This window comes from Stegostoma tigrinum, chromosome 16 (genome assembly GCF_030684315.1).
Source record: "Stegostoma tigrinum isolate sSteTig4 chromosome 16, sSteTig4.hap1, whole genome shotgun sequence".
Taxonomy (NCBI): Eukaryota; Metazoa; Chordata; class Chondrichthyes; order Orectolobiformes; family Stegostomatidae; genus Stegostoma; species Stegostoma tigrinum.
The window spans coordinates 17,801,340-17,824,406 of record NC_081369.1 but is presented as its reverse complement, the minus strand read 5'-3'; the positions used below and the strand labels follow the sequence as shown (position 1 = coordinate 17,824,406).

The following is a 23,067-nucleotide window of genomic DNA, read 5'->3' as shown; positions in this document are numbered from 1 at the left end:
GAGGGGGAGTTGAAATGGTTCATGACTGGGAGGTGCAGTTGTTTGTTGCGAACCGAGTGGAGGTGTTCTGCAAAGCGGTCCCCAAGCCTCCGCTTGGTTTCCCCAATGTAGAGGAAGCCACACTGGGTGCAATGGATACAATATACCACATTGCCAGATGTGCAGGTGAACATCTGCTTAATATGGAAAGTCATCTTGGGGCCTGGGGTGGGGGTGAGGGAGGAGGTGTGGGGCAAGTGTAGCACTTCCTGTCTTCCTGGACACCACCCCCAGGCCTCCTACCCTCCCTCGACCTCTTCATCTCCAACTGCCGTCAAGACATCAACCGCCTCAACCTCTCCACCCCTCTCACCCACTCCAACCTCTCCCCCACAGAATGGGCAGCCCTCTGCTCCCTCCGCTCCAACCCCAACCTCACCATCAAACCCGCAGACAAGGGCGGCGCAGTGGTAGTATGGTGCACTGACCTCTTCATCGCCGAGGCCAAACGCCAACTCTCCGACACCTCCTCCTACCGCCCCCTTGATCATGACCCCACCCCCGAGCACCAAACCATCATCTCCCACACCATCCATGACCTCATCACCTCAGAGGACCTCCCACCCACAGCCTCCAACCTCATTGTTCCCCAACCCCACACGGCCCGTTTCTATCTCCTTCCCAAAATCCACAAACCTGCCTGCCCTGGTCGACCCATTGTCTCAGCCTGTTCCTGCCCCACCGAACTCGTCTCCACCTATCTGGACTCCATTTTCTCCCCTTGGCCCAGGAACTCCCTGCATACGTCCGTGACACCACCCACGCCCTCCACCTCCTCCAGGACTTCCAATTCCCTGGCCCCCAACACCTCATTTTCACCATGGACATTCAGTCCCTATACACCTGTATTCCTCTTGCAGATGGCCTCAAGGCCCTCCGCTTCTTCCTGTCCCACAAGCCCAACCAATCCCTCTCCACTGACATCCTCATCTGCCTAGCCAAACTCATCCTCGCCCTCAACAACTTCTCTTTCGATTCCTCCCACTTCCTACATACAAAGGGGGTGGCCATGGGTACCCGTATGGGCCCCAGCTATGCCTGCCTCTTTGTAGGTTACATGGAACAGTCCCTCTTCCGCACCTACACAGGCCCCAAACCCCACCTCTTCCTCCATTGATGACTGTATCGGCGCCGCCTCTCGCGCCCCAGAGGAGCTCGAACATTTCATCCACTTTACCAACACCTTCCACCCCAACCTCAAGTTCACCTGGGCCATCTCCAACACATCCCTCACCTTCCTCGACCTCTCAGTCTCCATCTCAGGTAACCAGCTAGAAACGGATGTCCATTTCAAGCCCACCGACTCCCATAGCTACCTAGAATACACCTCTTCCCACCCACCCTCCTGCAAAAATTCCATCCCCTATTCCCAATTCCTCTGCCTCCGCCACATCTGCTCCCAGGATGAGGCATTCCACTCCCGCACATCCCAGATGCCACGTTCTTCAAGGACCACAACTTTCCCCCCGCAGTGGTCGAGAACGCCCTGGACCGTGTCTCCCGCATTTCCCGCAACACATCCCTCACACCCCGCCCCCACCACAACCACCCCCAGAGGATCCCCCTCGTTCTCACATACCACCCCACCAACCTCCGGATACAACGTATCATCCTCTGACACTTCTGCCATCTACAATCTGACCCCACCTTCCAAGCTATTTTTCCATCCCCACCCTTGCCTGCCTTCCGGAGAGACCACTCTCTGTGCGACTCCCTTGACCACTCCACAATCCCCTCCAATCCCACCACATCCGGCACTTTCCCCTGCAACCACAGGAAATGCTACACTTGCCCCCACACCTCCTCCCTCACCCCTATCCCAGGCCCCAAGATGACTTTCCATATTAAGCAGATGCTCACCTGCACATCTGGCAATGTGGTATATTGTATCCATTGCACCCAGTGTGGCTTCCTCTACATTGGGGAAACCAAGTGGAGGCTTGGGGACCGCTTTGCAGAACACCTCCGCTCGGTTCGCAACAAACAACTGCACCTCCCAGTCGCGAACCATTTCAACTCCCCCTCCCATTCCTCAGACGACATGTCCATCCTGAGCCTCCTGCAGTGCCACAATGATGCCACCCGAAGGTTGCAAGAACAGCAACTCATATTCCGCTTGGGAACCCTGCAGCCCAATGGTATCAATGTGGACTTCACAAGCTTCAAAATCTCCCCTTCCCCCACAGCATCCCACAACCAGCCCAGCTCGTCCCCTCCCCCCACTGCATCACACAACCAGCCCAGCTCTTCCCCTCCCCCCACTGCATCCCAGAACCAGCCCAGCCTGTCTCTGCGTCCCTAAACTGTTCTTCCTCTCATCCATCCCCTCCTCCCACCTCAAGCCACACCTCCATTTCCTACCTACCACCTCATCCCGTCTCCTTGACCTGTCCATCTTCCCTGGACTGACCTATCCCCTCCCTACCTCCCCACCTATACTCTCCTCTCCACCTATCTTCTTTTCTCTCCATCTTTGGTACGTCTCTCCCTCTCTCCCTATTTATTCCGGAACCCTCTCCCCATTCCCCTCTCTGATGAAGGGTCTAGGCCCGAAACGTCAGCTTTTGTGCTCCTGAGATGCTGCTTGGCCTGCTGTGTTCATCCAGCTCCACACTTTGTTACCAAGAGGGAGAGTGTCTGGTACAGACAGTATGAAAATAAAGGCTACACGGTTTAGAAGTCCTGAGAGTCTTTGATGTGTTAGGTTTTAAACCTGATGCCGCAGTTGTTTAATTATTGCTGGGTATATGCAACAATGTAACAACTATCTGTAGATATCTTGAGTGCCTAATTTCCCAGGTTATTTTTTTTCTCCAGGTGCTATCGTTCCAAGATGATGAAAAAAAAGACAGGGAAAGAGTGAGAGCTTCCAGCTTCTGCTGTAATTGATTCTTGATCTTCTCTCTGCTCTGCTCTCAAAAGCAGCCATTGAAATAGAGTTCAGTGTGTAATCTGGAGTCTAGATCCATTATCTTTCCAAGCTGCCGAACTGGGAAGTGAGTGTTTCATCTCTAAAATGTGAGGTTAACATGTATAGGTAAATTACAGCAGGCAATGCAAATTTCTTGGCACTGCCTTGGTTGCCTGGTCTCAATACTTTTAGATAAAATGGTAATATAGTGCTGACAATTTTGTTTATTCCGTATTGGTCTCCCAAAGCTTACCTCAATCTATGGTCAAGTGACCATTACAGCCAATTTAGGACCATGTTTCTTCCAATTTCAGAGAATCATAGAATCCCTACAGTGTGGAAACAGGCCCTTTAGTGCAACAAGTCCATCCTAAACCTTAGTACATCCCACCCAGACCCATCCCTCTATAACCCCCTAACCTAGACATCCCTGAGCACTAAGGGCAATTTAGTATGGCCAATCCACCTAACCTGCCCATCTTAGGATTGTGGGAGGAAGCCGGAGCACCCAGAGGAAACCCACGCAGCCATAGGGAGAATGTGCAAACTCCGCACAGACCGATATCCGAGGCTGGAATCGAACCTGAGTCCCTGGTGCTGTGAGGCAGCAGTGCTAACCACTGTGTCACCGTGCTTATTTTGTGAAAAGTCTAAGGTATAACGATCAGATGATGGAAGTTAAAAGTTGATAGTCCATATTTGCCACAATTGAAACATATGTCATCCTGCTTTTCTTCCTTCATTGTTTGGGGAATCCTGAGACAGGCTGCTAATTGCTTCACTATGGGATGAAGTGCATAAGTTAGAGATATGTGTTGTCAGTCTGAACATGGTCTCACTGTTCTGACAGGGATTAAGTGACAAAATGCCAACCTACATTTCAAAAATATGTGCATGGTTGCGAATCGTTGTCAGATATTGTAAAATTGTGGAAGGTGATATATAAATACAAGTATTTTTTGTGTAACCCAGTGAATTAAAGCATGACCTACTTTCTATCCCTGATAGAAACACATAAAACACCGAATGGTCAATAATTATTGTTAATGATTTTCAGTAAATATATATCTATGCCACTGACAAGTAACATGAAGTAGAAATTTCGTATTCAATCCAATACTTCCTTCTGAGCTGAATCTCATGCCTAAAAGTTTGATGGCATTTTACAGAACTATTGTTCCCAAAGAAATTTGACAGTTTTTTGTACTTATTCTGATTTATTCAATAAAATAATTTTGGTTGCATATCTAGCATAGCAGCCCAAATGCAATGGTAGCAATGGACTCAGCAAGGGCTGTGGGAGTGTTACAAATGTTCCTTTCAGCAGAAGGTTGTGCAATCCTACTCTCCCTGCTAGTTATTGGAAAATCCTTGAGACCGTTGAGCTTATGGGTCTTGACAGTTGTTCAGAGATAGGAGAGTGAGAATTTTGATCAAAGGCAGCATTCTGTACGATAAAACTAAGGGGTCTTGTAGGACATGTTGAGCTGACAGTCTTTATGAGGATGTTTGGTTTAAAGTTTAGCAAAAGCAGAACAAACAAACATACAAATTAAGAGCAGAAATAGCCTTTTCAGCCCATCAAGCCTGCTCCGTTATTTGATAAGGTCATAGCTGATCTGTTTGTGTTTTGAATACCACATTCTCATCTTCTCCTGATTACCTTGAATTCCCATTGTCTAACAAAAATCGGTTCACACCATCTTAAAAATGTCTAATCATTCTGCATCCAGAAAGGTAGAGAGGTCCAAAATCACTCAACCCTCGAAGAGACAAAAAAAAACTACCCCTCTCTATCCTTGGAGGGGGCATCTCATTTTTAAAACAGGTCCTAACTCTGGATTCATCCACCAGAGGAGACATCCATTCCACATCCACCTTTGTCAAGACCATTCAGCATTTTAAAGACATTAATAAAATTACCCTCACTCTTCCACTCTTTAGGGGCAGCACGGTGGCTCAGTGGTCAGCACTGCAGCCTCACAGCACCAGGGACCCCGGTTAGTTTCCAGCCGCAGGCGACTGTCTTTGTGGAGTTTGCACATTCTCCCCGTGTCTGCATGGGTTTCCTCCAGGTGCTCCGGTTTCCTCCCACAGTCCAGAGATGTGTAGGCTAGGTGGATTGGCCATGCTAAGTTGTCCGTAGTGTTCAGGGGTGTGTGGGTTACAGGGGGATGGGTCTGGGTGGGATGCTGCAAGGGGCGGTGTGGACTTGTTGGGCCAAAGGGCCTGTTTCCACACTGTAGGGAATCTAATCCAAACTCCAGAGGAAACAAGCCCAGTCTGACCAAACTTTCCTCAGAAGTCAGGCCCGTCATTTCAGGTATTAAGTTATGTCATAACTTAAGAAGCCTGACTGGAAAGGAGAGATAACACGGTGTGGAGCTGGATGAACACAGCAGGCCAAACAGCACCAGAGGAGCCGGAAAGCTGACGTTTCGGGCCTAGACCTTTTCTGAAGAAGGGTCTCGGCCCGAAACGTCAGCTTTCCTGCTCCTCTGATGTTCTGCTGTGTTCATCCAGCTTTACACCTTGTTATCTCAGATTCTCCAGTATCTACAGTTCCTACTATCTCTGACTGGAAAGGAGCATCATTTACTGTTGAACACAAAATAGAGTCATGATTCATGGTGTACACAGGCTAATCCCAGTCTGGGACAGACAGCTCTGCAGACCAATCCTCGAGTCTACTTTATCTCATCAACCTGTTCAAAGATGCTATTACACACTTCTGGAGCAGATATGACCTAATTCTGACATCTCTTGATCCTGGGCAGTGACACTACCATTGTTACCACAAGAGTCCCCTGAGTTTGCTTCTTTCTAAATTTAACCAATTTTATCCTTTTCCTATAAGCATATTTTTCTAATTAACCTATTCAGATTTGTTTTACACACTTCTAGAGGTGGGACCTGAACCCGGGTCTCTTAGCCCAGGTGGTAGGGACACTACCTCTGTACCACAAGAAGGGCCCTGAGTCTGCTTTAACCTATTTTTCTAACCAATCTGTTCAGCGCTAATATTACACATTTCTGGATCAGGTGAGACGTTTGTACCCAGGGACCCCTGGGTCCAGGCGTAGGAGCTCAACCTCTTTGCCACAAGAGGGCCTGAGTCTACTTTTTTTCTTATTTAACCTACTTAGAGCTGTTATTACACACCTGTGGAGCAGGTTCAGCTTGAAACTGGGTCTCCCAGTCCAGGGTAGGGACACTACCACTATGCCACCAGAGGGGTCCCTGAGTCTGCTTTATAAAGGATTCAGGTGATGAGTTTCAGCGGGGAAATTAATTAGTGATTCCCCATGAGCCTTGCAGGGGTTATCACAAACCTCCTCTGAAGTGTACATTCTTCCTTAAATAAGGATAACAAAACAATACAAAGTATTTATGGTGTGATCTCACCAAAGCAATATTTATCTGAATCGTAACAACCTTACTTTTGTGTTCAATTCCTCTCACAATATAGGACAGCATTGCATTAGCCTTTTTAATCAGTTGTTGTAGCTGCATTAACGATTACCACCTTGATTCCCATGCACTATGTAATTCTAGTCATTCTCTGTTTAAATAATAGTCTGTTTCTTGCCAAAGTGAACAAGTTCGCATTATACTCCATCTACCACTGTTTTGCCCATCCATTTAACATAAATATATTAGTTTGCATCTTAGATATGTCATCTTTGTAACATACTTTCTAACCTACCATTATGTCATCTGCAAATTTAAGCCACCATATCTTTAATCCTCTCAGGCTAAGTCATTGCTACAAGTTGTAAAAGCTTGAGGGCCCCACACAGACCCCTGTGAGATGCATCTTGTCACATCCTGAAAATTATGCATGCCAGATAACAAAGTGTGGAGCTGGATGAACACAGCAGGCCAAGCAGCATCTCAGGAGCACAAAAGCTGACGTTTCAGGCCTAGACCCTTCATCAGAGAGGGGGATTGGGTGAGGGTTCTGGAGTAAATAGGGAGAGAGGGGGAGGCGGACTGAAAATGGAGAGAAAAGAAGATAGGAGGAGAGGAGAGTATAGGTGGGGAGGTAGGGAGGGGATAGGTCAGTCCAGGGAAGACGGACAGGTCAAGGAGGTGGGATGAGGTTAGTAGGTAGGAAATGGAGGTGTGGCTTGAGGTGGGAGGAAGGGATGGGTGAGAGGAAGAACAGGTTAGGGAGGCAGAGACAGGCTGGGCTGGTTTTGGGATGCAGTGGGGGGAGGGGATGAGCTGGGCTGGTTTTGGGATGCAGTGGGGGGAAGGGGAAGAACTGGGCTGGTTTTGGGATGCAGTGGGGGAAAGGGAGATTTTGAAGCTTGTGAAGTCCACATTGATACCATTGGGCTGCAGGGTTCCCAAGCGGAATATGAGTTGCTGTTCCTGCAACCTTCGGGTGGCATCATTGTGGCACTGCAGGAGGCCCATGATGGACATGTCATCTAAAGAATGGGAGGGAGAGTTGAAATGGTTTGCGACTGAGAGGTGCAGTTGTTTATTGCGAACCGAGTGGAGGTGTTCTGCAAAGCGGTCCCCAAGCCTCCACTTGGTTTCCCCAATGTAGAGGAAGCCACACCAGGTACAATGGATACAGTATACCACATTGGCAGATGTGCAGGTGAACCTCTGCTTAATATGGAAAGTCATCTTGGGGCCTGGGATGGGGGTGAGGGAGGAGGTGTGGGGGCAAGTGTAGCATTTCCTGAGGTTGCAGGGGAAGGTGCCGGGTGTGGTGGGGTTGGAGGGCAGTGTGGAGCGAACAAGGGAGTCACAGAGAGAGTGGTCTCTCCGGAAAGCAGACAAGGGTGGGGATTGCAAAATGTCTTGGGTGGTGGGGTCGGATTGTAAATGTTAGAAGTGTCGGAGGATGATGCGCTGTATCCGGAGGTTGGTGGGGTGGTGTGTGAGAATTTCTGGCGGTTGTGGCGGGGGCGGGGTGTTCATCCAGCTTCACACCTTGTTATCTTGGATTCTCTAGCATCTGCAGTTCCCATTATCTCTGATACAATTATGCATGCCAGTCTGTTACCTGACAGTCAGCCAATCTTCTGTCCATGCTAGTATGTTACCCCGACACCATGAGGTTTTTATGCCCTTTTATGGAGAACCTTGTCAAATGCCTTCTGGCTTTAAGATGAATATGCATAATGACACTGCTTATTCTTCCAAAATCTTGTTTTTTTTTTCAGATTAACATTGTAAATAGTCATTATACATTTTGCTGTACATTATGCAATAGGTTTAGAACCAATGGCATGCAAAAATAAACTTTAACTTGGTAGTTAGCGAATATTACTTTTGTTAATATATATTGCTGTTTTTGAAGCTTCACATTCTCTCACTGTTGGGACATACACATGGGCACAGTTTGGGCAACCATGACATGCAATTGCACATTTGGAGAGCATTGGCCATGCCAGAGGAAACTGATGCCAATCAAGTCTGAAAAGTGATATTTAGCTTGTTAATGCTTCCAGGGACTCGTCTACTGAGGTAGTATGGGCTGAGGTTAGAAACGGGAAAGGAGACGTCACCCTGTTAGAAGTTTTCTACAGGCCTCCAAAAAGTTCCAGAGATGTAGAGGAGAGGATTGCAAAGATGACTCTGGATAGGACCGGAAGTAACAGGGTAGTTGTTATGGGGTCTTTAACTTTCCAAATATTGACTGGAGACACTATAGTTTGAGTACTTTAGATGGACCAGTTTTTGTCCAATGTGTGCAGGAGGGTTTCCTGACTCAGTATGTAGATAGGCCAGCAAGGGGCGAGGCAGCATTGGATTTGGTACTGGGTAACGAACCAGGCCAGATGTTAGAATAGGAGGAAGGTGAGCACTTTGGTGATAGAGACCACAACTCGGTTATGTTTACTTTAGCGATAGAAAGGGCAAGGTATATACCGCAGTGCAAGAGTTATAGCTGGGAAAAAGGCAATTATGAGGCGATTAGGCAAGATTTCGGATGCATACGATGGGGAAAGAAACTGCAGGGGCTGGGCTCAATTGAAATGTGGAGCTTGTTCAAGGAACAGCTACTGCGTATCCTTGATAAGTATGTACCTGTCAGGCAGGGAGGAAGTGGTCGAGTGAGGGAACCGTGGTTTACTAAAGAAGTTGAATCTCATGTCAAGAGGAAGAAGGAGGCTTATGTAAAGATGAGGCATGAAGGCTCAGTTAGGGCGCTTAAGAGTTATAAGTTAGTCAGGAAGGACCGAAAAACAGAGCCAAGAAGAGCCAGGAGGAGACATGAGAAATCTTTGGCAGGTAGGATCAAGGAAAACCCTAAAGCCTTCAATAGGTATGTCAGGAATAAAAGAATGACAAGACTAAGATTAGGGCCAGCCAAAGACAGTAGTGGGAGGTTGTGCATGGAGTTCGAAGAGATAGGAGAGGCGCTAAATGAATATTTTTCATCAGTATTCACACAGGAAAAAGACAATGTTGTTGAGGAGAATGCTGAGATACAGGCTGTCAGACAAGACGGGATTGAGGTTCATAAGGAGGAGGTGTTAGCAATTCTGGAAAGTGTGAAAATAGATAAGTCCCCTCGTCTAGAAGGGATTTATCCTAGGATTGTCTGGGAAGCTAGGGAGGAGATTGCAGAGCCTTTGGCTTTGATCTTTATTGTCGTCATTGTCAACAGGAATAGTGCCAGATGACTGGAGGATAGCAAATGTTGTCCCCTTGTTCAAGAAGGGAGTAGAGACAAGCCTGGTAATTATAGACCAGAGAGCCTTACTTCGGTGGTAGGTAAAGTGTTGGAAAGGATTAAAAGAGATAGGATTTATAATCATCTAGAAAGGAATAAATTGATTAGGGATAGTCAGCACGGTTTTGTGAAGGGTAGGTCATGCCTCACAAACCTTACTGAGTTCTTTGAGAAGGTGACCAAACAGGTAGATGAGGGTAAAGTGGTTGATGTGGTGTATATGGGCTTCATTAAAGCGTTTGATAAGGTTCCCCACTGTAGGCTATTGCAGAAAATATGGAAGTATGGGATTGAGGGTGATTTAGCAGCTTGGATCAGAAATTGGCTTGCTGTAAGAAGACAGAGGGTGATGATCCTGGAGTTCAGTTACTAGTGGTGTACTGCAAGGATCTGTTTTGGGGCCACTGCTGTTTGTCATTTTTATAAATGACTTGGATGAAGGCCTAGAAGGATGGGTTAGTAAATTTGCGGATGACGCTAAAGCTGGTGGAGTTGTCGATAGTGCGGAAGGATGTTGCAGGTTATAGAGAGAGACATAGATAAGCTGCAGAGCTGGACTGACAGGTGACAAATGGAGTTTAATGGGGAAAAGTGTGAGTTGATTCACTTTGGAAGGACTAACAAGAATACAGAGTACTGGGCTAATGGTAAGATTCTTGGTAGTTTCGATGAGCAGAGAGATCTCGGTGTCCATGCGCATAGATCCCTAAAAGTTGCTACCCCGGTTGATACAGTTGTTAAGAAGGCGTATGGTTTTTTACGTTTTATTGGTAGAGGGATTGAGTTTCGGAGCCATGAGTTATGCTGCAGCTGTACAAAACTCTGGTGCGGCCGCACTTGGAGTATTGTATACAGTTCTGGTCGCCGCACTATAGGAAGGATGTGGAAGCATTGGAAAGGGTGCAGAGGAGATTTACCAGGATGTTGCCTGGTATGGAGGGAAGGTCTTATGAGAAAGGACTGAGGGACTTGAGGCTGTTTTCCTTAGAGAGAAGAAGGTTAAGAGGTGACTTAATAGAGACATACAAGATGAACAGAGGATTAGATAGGGTGGACAGTGAGAGCCTTTTTCCTAGGATGGTGATGGCTAGCACAAGGGGGCATAGCTTTAAATTGAGGAGTGATAGATATAGGACAGAAGTCAGAGGTAGGTTCTTTACTCAGAGAGTAGTAAGGGCATGGAATGCCCTGCCTGCAACAGTAGTAATCTTGCCAACTTTAAGGGCATTTAAATCGTCATTGGATAAACATATGGATGATAACGGAATAGTTAGATGGGCTAGGTTAGATGGTCTTCAGATTGGTTTCACAGGTCTGCGCAACTTCGAGGGCCGAAGGGCCTGTACTGCGCTGTAATGTTCTATGTTCTATAATAGGAACAAGTTTGGATCTGGGACCCACGAAAATACCATTTCCCTCCATTCCCCACCACCTCCTATAGCTGTCATGAGCTTCAGATTACATTGCTCCCTATTCAAGCCCAAAAACTTGCTTAACTCCCTTGGACTGCTCCCAAGAATCAACTGATCCCAAGGCACTGATCATCCTGCTTCTGTCCATCAGCCATTCCTGTGGGACTGAGTGAAGACGCTTCATCGAGGTGAAGATGAGGTCTGGAAATTAAAATGATTTGGGCCTCACTTCCTTGAAACTTGGCCATTCCAAGTCTCTGCTGTGCTGTTTGTTGGGGTTTTTTTATAGACCCCCAAATAGTTGCAGAAAAGTGGAGAAGCGGATTGGGAGGCAAATACTGAAAATGTGTAGAAGTCACAGGGTTGTAGTCATGGGTGACTTCAATTTTCCAAATATTGATTGGAAACTTTTTAGTTGTAATAGTTTGGATGGAACAGATTTTGCCCAGTGCATTCAGGAAAGATTCCTGACAGAGTATGTGGATAGACCAACACAACAAGAGGCCAAGATAACAAAGTGTGGAGCTGGATGAACACAGCAGGCCAAGCAGCATCTCAGGAGCACAAAAGCTTTTGTGCTCCTGAGATGCTGCTTGGCCTGCTGTGTTCATCCAGCTCCACACTTTGTTATCTTGGATTCTCCAGCATCTGCAGTTCCCATTATCACTGACACAACGAGAGGCCACTTTGGATTTGGTGCTTGGCAATCAACCGGGCCAAGTGTTAGACCTGTTGGTAGGAGAATATTTTCGCGGTAGCGATCATAACTTTGTTACATTTACAGTAGTCATGGAAAATGATAGGTACATACAGCAGGGTAAGATTTATAATTGGGGGAAGGGTAATTATAATTCTGTTAGGCAAGAACTGGGCAACATAAAATGGGAACAGATGTTTTCAGGGAAGGGCACGATAGAAATGTGGAGAATGTTTAAGGAATGCATACTGCGTATGCTTGATATGTTTGTCCCCAGCAGGCAGGGAAGATGCGATCAAGTGAGGGAGCCTTGGTTCTCAAGAGAGGGCGAACGACTGGTTAAGATGAAGAGGATACGTATATAAGGTTTCGGATACAAGGAACAGAAAAGACTCAAGAGGGATACAAGTTAGGCAGGAAGGAGCTGAAGAAAGGGCTTAGGAGAGCTATAAGGGGGGATGAGAAAACCTTGGAAGATAGGATCAAGGAAAACCCCAAGGCTTTTTACACGTAGGTGAGGAATAAGAGAATGACCAGCGAAAGAGTAGGGCCAATCAAGGATTGTAAAGGGAATTTGTGTACGGAGCCTAAAGAGATAGGAGAGGTCCTTAATGAGCACCTTTCTTCGGTTTTCACGACTGAGAGGGACCTAGTTGTAGGGGTGTGTGAAACAGGCTGGTAGGCGAGAGGAAGAGGATGTTAGTAAGCAAGATGTGCTAGGAATTTTGACGAACTTGAAGATAAACAAGTCCCCGGACCTGATGGTTTTTATCCAAGGATTCTATGGGAAGTGAGGGAAGAAATTGCAGGGCCTTTAGCGATGGTGTTTTCGTCCTCACTGTCCATGGGTATAGTGCCGGAAGATTGGAGAGAGGCAAACGTCATTCCCTTGTTCAAAAAAGGGAATAGGGATAACCCTGGAAATTACAGGCCAGTTAGTCTTACGTCAATGGTGGGCAAATTATTGGAAAGGTCTCTGAGAAATAGGATTTATGATCACTTGGATAGGCACAGTTTGATTTGTGATAGTCAGCATGGATTTATGAGGGGTAGATCATGCCTCACAAACCTTATTGAATTCTTTGAAGCGGTGACCAAACGTGTGGATGAAGGTATACATGGATTTAAGGAAGGCTTTTGATAAGGTTCCCCATGATAGGTTCACACAGAAAGTAAGGAGGCATGGGATAGGGGGAAATGTGGCAGATCGGATTCAGAATTGGTTGACCCTGAGAAGACAATGGGTGGTAGTGGATGGAAAATATTTGACATGGTGCTCAGTTACGAGTGGTGTACCTCAAGTATCTGTTCTGGGTACTCTTCTTTTTGTGATCTTTGTAAATGAATTGGATGTAGAAGTGGAAGAGTGGATTAGTAAGTCCGCAGATGATATGAAGGTGGGTCAATTTATGGATAGTGCAGAGGGCTGTTCTAGGTTACAAAGGGACATTGATAGGATGCAGAACTGGGCTGAGAAGTGGCAGATGGAGTTTAACCCGAAAAAGTGTGAGGTGATTCATTTTGGAAGGACAAACTTGAAAGCAGAATACAGGGTTAACGGAAAGATTCTTGGCAGTGTCGAGGAGCAGAGGGACCTCGGGGTTTATGTCCACAGTTCCCTGAAAGCTGCCACTCAGGTGGATAGAGTTGTTAAGAAAGTGTATGGTGTGTTAGCTTTCATTAAGAGAGAGGTTGAGTTCAAGAGCCGTGAAGTTATGTCCAGCTATACAAAACCTTGGTTGGGCCACATCTGGAGTATTGTGTCCAGTTCTGGTTGCCTCATTACAGGAAAAATGTGGAATCATTGGAAAAGGTGCAGAGGAGATTTACCAGGATGTTGCCTGGTGTGGAGGGAAGATCATACAAGGAAAGGTTGAGAGAGCTAGGGCTTTTCTCTTTGAACGATGATGGATGAGAGGTGACTTGACAGAGGTGCACAAAATGATCAGAGATACAGATAGAGTGGCAGCCAGAGACATTTTCCTAGGGAGGAGGTAGCTATTAGGAGGAGGCATAGTTTTAAGGTGAGTGGAGGTAGACATAAGGGAGATGTCAGAGGTAGGTTCTTTACTCAGAGAGTGGTCAGGGCGTGGAATGCATTGCCAGAGAGGGTAGTGGATTTGGCCTCATTAGGGACATTTAAGTGGCTATTAGATCAACATATGGATGATAGTATAAAGTAGGGGTGGGAGTTAGATAGACTTTAGGCTAAGGGTAAAAGTTTGGTACAACATTGTGGGCCGAAGGGCCTGTACTGTGCTGTACAGTTCAATGTCTATATTCATAGTCCATCTGCCTGCTCTGAAATTCTTTCAGATAATTAGGATTGTGAGTTAACAGTTCTTGCTGCAGTTCTAACAGGGCTGTGACACAATCAGGTGAAAGTTACATATGCTTTGTGTTATGTAGTTATGCTGTAGATTTATAATGATCTGTTTAGTCTACCTGGTTCTTGCTGGAACTCCATGCAAACCACGATCTACCCAGTTCTCATGCAGTATAAATTTGTGTTCCCTATCCGAGTTTGCTGTCTTGTGTGTCAGTCCTGATTAGTGCAAATCAAAAAAAAATTTTGATTGTGTCTCTTTAGCAATGTGTAAGTTCTGCAGTGCCAAGCTTTTACGACTTACTTTTTGAACAAGTTTGAGATTTGTTTCTTTCAAGACAATGTAAATGTAAAGCCTGAGCATCTTAAAGTCCAAAAACTAAGCAAAATTTAATCAATTACAGTTATTTCATTCTTAGGAAGTAATGCAGTGCTCAGAAGTAACATAATGTGCCCTTGACACAGAGGGCAATGGTAAGTAGCCCATGATACCATCGTGGTTTCACAGAAGAGCTTTTCTGTTTGTATGTTAGCTTACCAGTTTGTGATAAACCTCCTCTGAATTATCATGCAGCAAGTGTTTAGATGCTGTGTTATAAAAAATAAAGATGCTTGAAGTTAGACACAATCTCTGTACCTAGGTGAAAATTGATTGGGGTAGAAGGCAGAGACTGAGGAAATGAGTATATATGCATCTGGGCAGGTTGTGTTGAGTGTTGCAGCTAGGGACCTGTATTGGAGCTTCTGTTTTCACTACATTTATCAATGGTTCAAATGAAGAAATAGCGAGCCTTATATTGAAGTTTGATGATGATTCTAAGAGGATTGCTCAATAATTAGTGGAGCTGAAAGTAAACTGCTTCAAAGGGTTTGCTGGATTATCTGGTTAGACAAAATTGTCCATAGCTCAGCACAATATGCAGAAGTGGGAGATCATCTACTTTGGAATAAAACATGCTCGATCAGGGTAGTTTTTAAATGATAAGAAGTTGGGAACTGTGGAAAAGCAGACAGATTTAAGGATTCATGTACAAAAAATAATCACTAAAAACTAATATATTATTAATATATACAAAACTAAAATATTGTATAACAGCCAACGGAATGTTAATTTTAATCTCAAGAGGGCTGTGACACAATCAGGTGAAAGTTACATATGCTTTGTGTTATGTAGTTATGCTGTAGATTTATAATGATCTGTTTAGTCTACCTGGCTTATTGAACTGATTGTAAAACTGATTGTAAAGAACAATTTGGTATTGCTTCAGGTGTAGAAGATTAAAGGGTGATCTCATTCTGGTGTTGAGGGTAATTGAAAGATGTGATGTAGCACACAAAAGGAAACTATTTCCTCTGATAGGACAGGCCATAACTAAGGTGACATCACATCAAAATCAGAGCCAGAACAAATAGGAGCAATGTCAGGAAGCACTTCTTCACAAACAGGGGAGTAGAATTTCAGAACACCTTCAAATCACTGAGAGACAAGGCAAAATGCAACTTCCAAAACTAAGATCATCAGACGTGCAAGGGTTCTGAGGGATATGGAACCAAAACAGGTATATGGGGTTGAAAATCTGATTGACATGATCTCATTGAATGATGGAAATGGTTCATGTAAATGAATAGCTTGCTCTTGTCCTTTGTGTGTCATTGATTCTACCTCTGACTGTTATCCCTGTCTCCATGTGGAAGTTCCTCCCAGCAACTCGACTCTTTCCCATGGTGATAAATTGTGAATGAGAACTCAAACTTAGGGTTCTGTTTGTGGATGGAGGATGTTATCTTCCCCTTCCATACTGCCATTGATGCGACTGTGCCTAATTACTACCCCCATTTTAAATCTCTTTCCCTGCTAATTATTTAAGTTATCTGCTCAGAAGCATTCTTGATCACACTTGTAATTGAGGCATGCTATGAGAAGAAGTCTGAGAATCGACAAGTAGATGTTCATTTTTGTTTTATTGAATTTTTGACATACATACTCCTTTAATTCAAAGCAAGTATCTGATCAACCCATTGCCGGAATTCAGTCACACGGGCATAAACTCCAGGCATTCTCGTGGAGCACTTGCCACTTCCCCAGGAAACGATGCCCACTAGATACCAGGTTCCTCCCTCCTGGCAGACAAGTGGTCCACCTGAGTCACCCTGCAAATAAACAGATCGGGAATGAATAAGCGGCACAGAATGAAGAGGGAAGTGTTGCCTTTCCTGTTGTGGGTCTTTACGTACCATGCAGGAAGAAGCACCAGCGGCACCGGCACAGATCATCACATCAGAGATCATATTTCCCCAGTAATTCTGGCACTCAGCGTTGCTCAAGAGGGGGAGAGACGTCTGCTGCAGAGTGCATGGTGTAAAAAAGGCTAAAGGGGAGAGGAAAACATCGTTACATTGCCTGGGGTTTGAACAACACCACCTCTTGAAAGACCTGGGACCTCTGCTGCAACGTCCATGCACAAACTGAATTATGCTCATTCTCGGGCAAATGTCTCTGCTTTTAAATGTTTTGTTGAGTTTTTTTTAAATGACTGATGGATTAATGGTGAATTTATCATGTTGCATTATTTTGAATAGGTGGAAGCTACTACATGATAGAGAAGACTTTAAGCGGATCTTGAATGCTTCCCTCTGGAATAACAGTGTACTCCTATGCTACATTTAGACCGCATTTCAGAAATTCTAGAACTTCCTCTCCCGTATTAGTCTGCTTACAGCTCCAATTGAAGTGTTGATCATTCTCTGCGGGAAGAATCACCTTCTTACTATTCACTATTTTAAGTCACTGTCTCCTTATCCTTCTCTCATGGTATATTTTAAAGTAGTATATTGGATGTTCCTTTTCCAGCCCTGATATTATCTGATTATATCTTTGTAGGATCATAATCAAATGTTTTCTTCTCTCGTTACACATGTATTAGGGCAACAACTGAACTCAGAGAAGTTACATTGCACAAAGAAGCAGTGGTGTCCTGTAAGGGTCTAGGCCCAAAACGTCAGCTTTTGTGCTCCTGAGATGTTGCTTGGCCTGCTGTGTTCATCCAGCTTCACACTTTGTTACCTTTTGACCTGTAACTAGTCAGCTCTCTAGGACATAGGAGCATGAGAGATATGAGCAGGAACAGGCCATTTGGTTTCTCATGCATTCTTCGTCACTCAGTAAGATCATGGTTGACCTGATTGTGGCCTTGATTCTATTTCCCAGCTTACCTACCCTCCTTTCCCTTTAACTTCTGACTTTCTTGCAGATCAAGGATCTGTTTAAATCAGCCTTCACTATGTTCACTGGGGCTCTTGCGGTGCAATGGTAGTGTCCCTACCACTGAGCTAGAAGGTCCAAGTTCAGGTCCTATCTTCTCGTGTTCCTGGTATTATATCATAACCGGTTGATTAAACAATACCTGACCATGTTCACTGGCCCAGCTTTCACTGCTCTCTAAGGTAGAGAGTTTTGAAATTCAACAACCCTTCAAGAGAAGATATCCTTTCTCTCCCCCATCTTAATTGGAAGGTCCATTATTACCTAGACCACTCACCCCATTACACATTCTCTCAACAGCCACCTTGTCAAACCCCTTCAGAATCATTTATGTACCAATAATCTCCCATTCTTGTAAACTCCCACCTGCTTAACCTTTCTTCATGAGACTATTTTTCAGGAATAATCTTTTATGTTTTCCCATGTGATGCTTTTTAACTGAAAAATACAAAACAAAATCACAGACTTCAGCCATAATTCTGTTAGTATGGCAAGGGTCTTGCTCGTGAGTTGGAGAATCAATGGAGACACACTTTTGTTGGGGGGGGGGGGGCGCGCGTGGAGGGCAGCGCTGGTTAGGCAGGCACCTAAGTGGCTACCTTCAGGCCTTACCCAGGATTAAGATCCGCAGCAGTGTGGGTCCTGCCTGTCAAGAACTGTCAGCCAATCAGAGACATCACACCACCAACAGCAGCAGGAGCAATGGTAACTAGCAGCAGTGCACCCACCAGATACTCAGGGAGCCCTAGACCAAAGGTCAGTAAAGGCGAGATGGGGTTTTTGGGTTGGGTGCCATGAGAGAGAGGGGTCAGGAGATTGGTGATAAAGGTGAGGGTGTTGACTCTCAAAGGCCATCCCCCTGTGGATGTTGGGGATAGAGTGACCTCTGGTGAGGGACACTCCTGGGAGGATGTTTGAAAACCCACAACGGTTTGCTGAGTGACCTTCCAAGGGTAAGGGAAACGCATATCACAGCTTTTAAATCCTAAGCTAGTACTGAATGGTGGTGGGCCCAGGGATAGTCAGATCTGACTGACTCATTAATGAGAGATAATGGGAACTGCAGATACTGGAGAATCCAAGACAACAAAATGTGAGGCTGGATGAACACAGCAGGCCAAGCAGCATCTCAGGAGCACAAAAGCTGACGTTTCGGGCCTCCGTCACTTCCGCCATCTACAATCCGACCCCACCACCCAAGACGTTTTTCCATCCCCACCCCTGTCTGCTTTCCGGAGGGACCACTCTCTCCGTGACTCCCTTGTTCGCTCCACACTGCCCTCCAACCCCACCACACCCGGCACCTTCCCCTGCAACTGCAGGAAATGCTACGCTTGCCCCCACACCTCCACCCTCACCCCCATCCCAGGCCCCAAGATGACATTCCACATTAAGCAGAGGTCCACCTGCACATCTGCCAATGTGGTATACTGCATCCACTGTACCCGGTGTGGCTTCCTCTACATTGCGGAAACCAAGCGGAGGCTTGGAGACCGCTTTGCAGAACACCTCCGCTCAGTTCGCAACAAACTACTGCACCTCCCAGTCGCAAACCATTTCCACTCCCCCTCCCATTCTTTAGATGGCATGTCCATCATGGGCCTCCTGCAGTGCCACAATGATGCCACCCGAAGGTTGCAGGAACAGCAACTCATATTCCGCCTGGGAACCCTGCAGCCTAATGGTATCAATGTGGACTTCACCAGTTTCAAAATCTCCCCTTCCCAAACTGCATCCCTAAACCAGCCCAGTTCGTCCCCTCCCCCCACTGCACCACACAACCAGCCCAGCTCTTCCCCTCCACCCACTGCATCCCAAAACCAGTCCAACCTGTCTCTGCCTCCCTAACCTGTTCTTCCTCTCACCCATCCCTTCCTCCCACCCCAAGCCGCACCCCCATCTACCTACTAACCTCATCCCACCTCCTTGACCTGTCCGTCTTCCCTGGACTGACCTATCCGCTCCCTACCTCCCCACCTACACTCTCTCCACCTATCTTCTTTTCTCTCCATCTTCGGTCCGCCTCCCCCTCTCTCCCTATTTATTCCAGAACCCTCACCCCATCCCCCTCTCTGATGAAGGGTCTAGGCCCGAAACGTCAGCTTTTGTGCTCCTGAGATGCTGCTTGGCCTGCTGTGTTCATCCAGCCTCACATTTTGTTGACTCATTAATGAGCTTAATTGGCATCCTGCCACCACAGGCACCCTGTGACAGCCCCTTCCACACTCTGACTAAGGCAGAGGTCACTGGGAGGCTGACAGGGGGCCTCTCTCATGACTAAAGGGCCCCGCCTCCTTTATTACACCCAGCACTACATATCCAACTTGTTTTAGTCCCCTCAGACCTAGCTACAGAAGTCAACATAACTTTGCTCAGTTCAAAGCAATGGCGATATCATACCATTCGAGTTGGTCAGCCCCCATCCTGTAGTGACACACAGTTTGCCAGCAGCAAAATTGCCAGATGCACCAGCAAGACAAACAGGGGACACAAACTGACTGAATGTGACAGGAGATGCAAGCTTCACAAGAGTGATGTCGTAGTTAATGGTGCTCGGATTCCAGTCAGGATGAGTAAAGGCCTGCAAGACATAAGACTAGGGTTAGGTTCTGCCAACCACTTCTTGATTTTTCTGCTCTTAGCTATTGCTTTCAATCAGTGATGGTCTGAATTAAGACTTTAGATTTTTCCTAGCAATTTCCTTCATCCTGGCCCTATTACTGAAAATGTTCTGCATTATTAGTGTTAGTTGTAGCTTGTGGTATGTTCCTCATTATCCTGGTGATGTCATACATTACGAGTCCAGTCCTTTCTCTGGCAATGTCCTACATTATGGGCCACAAACCTTCCCAACTGATATTTTACCATGAACTACCACTCTTACCTCAGTGATGTCCAAGTAGTATGAACATTAGACTTTCCATGGTAGTTTCCTGCATTATGAGCCTGTGGCCTATGCAAAGGTAGGTTTTGAGGGCTATGCACATAAGCCTGTGATCAATCAGTGACCAGGAGTCATGTGAGAGAGACTCTGTTTGAAGATCGTAACAAAAGGAGCCTCAGACAGAGCAAAACCATCATACACATAGTGTTAATAAACACTGTTCAAAAAAGCACTTTGAGCTCTCGCCTGAACTTATCTGAACCGACAAGCTCATAGTAAAACAACCTGGATCTCTAGTTTTCTTAAAATTAGTTGGATATTTGAGGTTGGGAAAATAATTATTTACAGCAAGAGTAGTAAATTCTATAGAGAAAGAAGCTTATATTAAATGAGGGACAATGTAAAACTAGCACAAAGAATAATAATAATATCATAAATATTCTTTTACTGCTTTAGATTCTCTTAAAGACAGTTACTGATTTCAGCTTTTTACTTTTAAACTGAATCAACACAATCTTGAATGAGACTTATTGTCAGGAGTAAAGCATTCCTACCTGAGCAATTGAAATGGCCTGAGATTTTCCATCATCTGTGCATTTGTTGTAATCTCCAATGATGACAAGGTGTCTTGTGCTACAAAAGAATGTCAGGCTATTATGTAAATGCCCCTTGATACATTTAATGTAGTCTCTGAAGATGTTAATGCTCTGACCTTACCTCACACCGCAATGAGCAGCAGTGACAACCCAGTTTTCGTTAATCAAGGAGCCACCACAGAAATGAAAGCCATTCATTTGCTAATGCAGAAAAGAAAGTTTTAATCACTCAAAGAAAATCCAATATTTGAACTATTATTGTTAGGATTATTTGTCTTGCAAGCATTAATCTTTGCACTTTTAACAATGCTCAAAATGTGAGTCAGCAGCGCAATAGAAGTGCCCTATCATTGGTTCAAAGTTTAATTTTGACAGGTACATTCCTGTTTTGATCAGATCATGCACAAGATCTTCAGCTCTTAGCAGCATATTCCCATTGATGATGTACCGTTTGTATTATCAACTTTATACAAAAAAAAATGATTTGTTTCCCTAGAATGTATTTCTCAACTAAACTACAGGCAGAAATTCAATGCTGAATGAAATGAACACAGGACCCTCATTGAAAATTGATGATTAATACTTGCCATTTTAATAGACTGGTGGCCTTTTTAATTAGGTTAATAATTTAACAGTTACCTGACTAAGAATTACTTAGACCAAAAATGTTAGCTTTGACCTACCTGCAGGGAGACCTGCCAGGGCCAAGATCCTGGAACTGCATCTTCACCATTCACGATTCTTGAGTAGCCTGTGATGACTGGAGTGATGGCTGGGACTCCACAGTCTATAATGGAAGTCAGTACAAATAGGAATCAAGTTATCCATCACAGTTGCAAGTAAAATAGAAATAGAAACTACTGTGTAGATATTAACATACTCCGTCCATAAGCTGTGCCAAGGATGGCCAGGCAAGAGAGAATCCAAAGGAAAGCCATGGTTCTAGTCAGTACTTGAAGACTATGGTTGCGACTTTATATAGTAGAATTGTGACGTTGGGTATCTAATAGATAAAAGTCTGAATTTTCATTCACATTACATGCAGCTGAATTGTTTCCAAAGTAAACTAATTAATTGCAAGGTTTTTGAATAGATATCACTAAATTAGAAAGAACCTTGGGTACTTTCAGCTGTTCACTGATAAAATATTGATAAATGATATTTTTCACAGAAGTATTTTGGAAGTAATTGATTAGTAAAGTCATGTATTTCAAAATGTTGGGTAACATTTCAAGTTATACAAAGCAATAATGATTACTACAAACTCCTGTTCGTTTACTGTAAAAGCTTGTAAGCAAGCAAATAAGTACGAGAATGTACAAAAGGGCATTCATCCCAAGAACAGGAAAAAGAATGACTTAGATTGTTGATAGAAATTAAGAAACTAACATTCAAAACCACCGACATCTCCCAGTCTTTTGCAAAATGTTTGTGGTGAGTGAATTGCTAGCCTTTTAAAAGATTCATCACTTTTATTTCGGCAAAACTAGTTGCACACAGCAAGATCCACAGACAGTGTTCGGGCTAACCATTTTCTTTTGTTGTTATCAGAGACACAATCTTTGTTTTGGATGGTGTAGTTTAATCTCTTCCCTTCACCTAACTATCCAAAATAAAAATGTCTGTGTGCTTAAATCCCAAAGTTTCGAATTCAAAGGTAGTGTTACATAGATCCAAACTGAAGGGTTCCAAGGAAGGGACTCTCGACCCAAAACATTCTCTCCATGGATGCTGCCAGACCTGCTGGGCTTTTCCAGTCATTTCTGTTTTTGTTTCTAAACTGATAGTATTTGGTAAAGGATAATAGCAATTATAACAATAAAATGGTAAGCATGATAAATGACGTTTGTATTTCCAAATCTTCGTGATTGTATTGCCCAAGATCTTTTTGTCTACACTGTTCTTCAACTGGCCACAAGTATAGATGATGCTGACTTCCTGCCTTTCATGTAGATGAATGGCTCCCCTCACTTTCAGTCATCAACTCACAACCTCATCAGAATCAGGAAGTGAGCAATCTGTGGAGATAAGCGTCACTGTTACTGCAGGAATGATTTTCAATGAAATCTAATTGAAATTCAGCAGGAGATTAATCTGGTCTTCAGTGATCTGGGCAATGAGAGTAGGAGAAAACTGATCAATTTATACTCTAAATAATGGTAATCTCTTTACATTTACACCAGTGTTCTTTCTCACTGCAACTTGGAGATGGTTCAGGTTTTTGCCTTTGCAGTTTCCTG

The 23,067-nt window shown here is 44.8% G+C and overlaps 1 protein-coding gene across 1 annotated transcript; it reads right to left on the bottom strand.

Moving 5' to 3' along the window:
- Positions 1-16,074: 16,074 nt before the first annotated feature.
- On the bottom strand, positions 16,075-21,765 carry LOC125459808 (chymotrypsinogen 2-like). The gene is made up of 7 exons (XM_048546686.1): positions 21,708-21,765; positions 21,511-21,614; positions 20,949-21,028; positions 20,786-20,864; positions 19,748-19,928; positions 16,321-16,454; positions 16,075-16,236 (listed from the first exon to the last, which is right to left on the bottom strand). The coding sequence occupies exons 1-7, from the start codon at positions 21,763-21,765 to the stop codon at positions 16,075-16,077; spliced, it is 798 nt and encodes a 265-aa protein (XP_048402643.1).
- Positions 21,766-23,067: the final 1,302 nt, after the last annotated feature.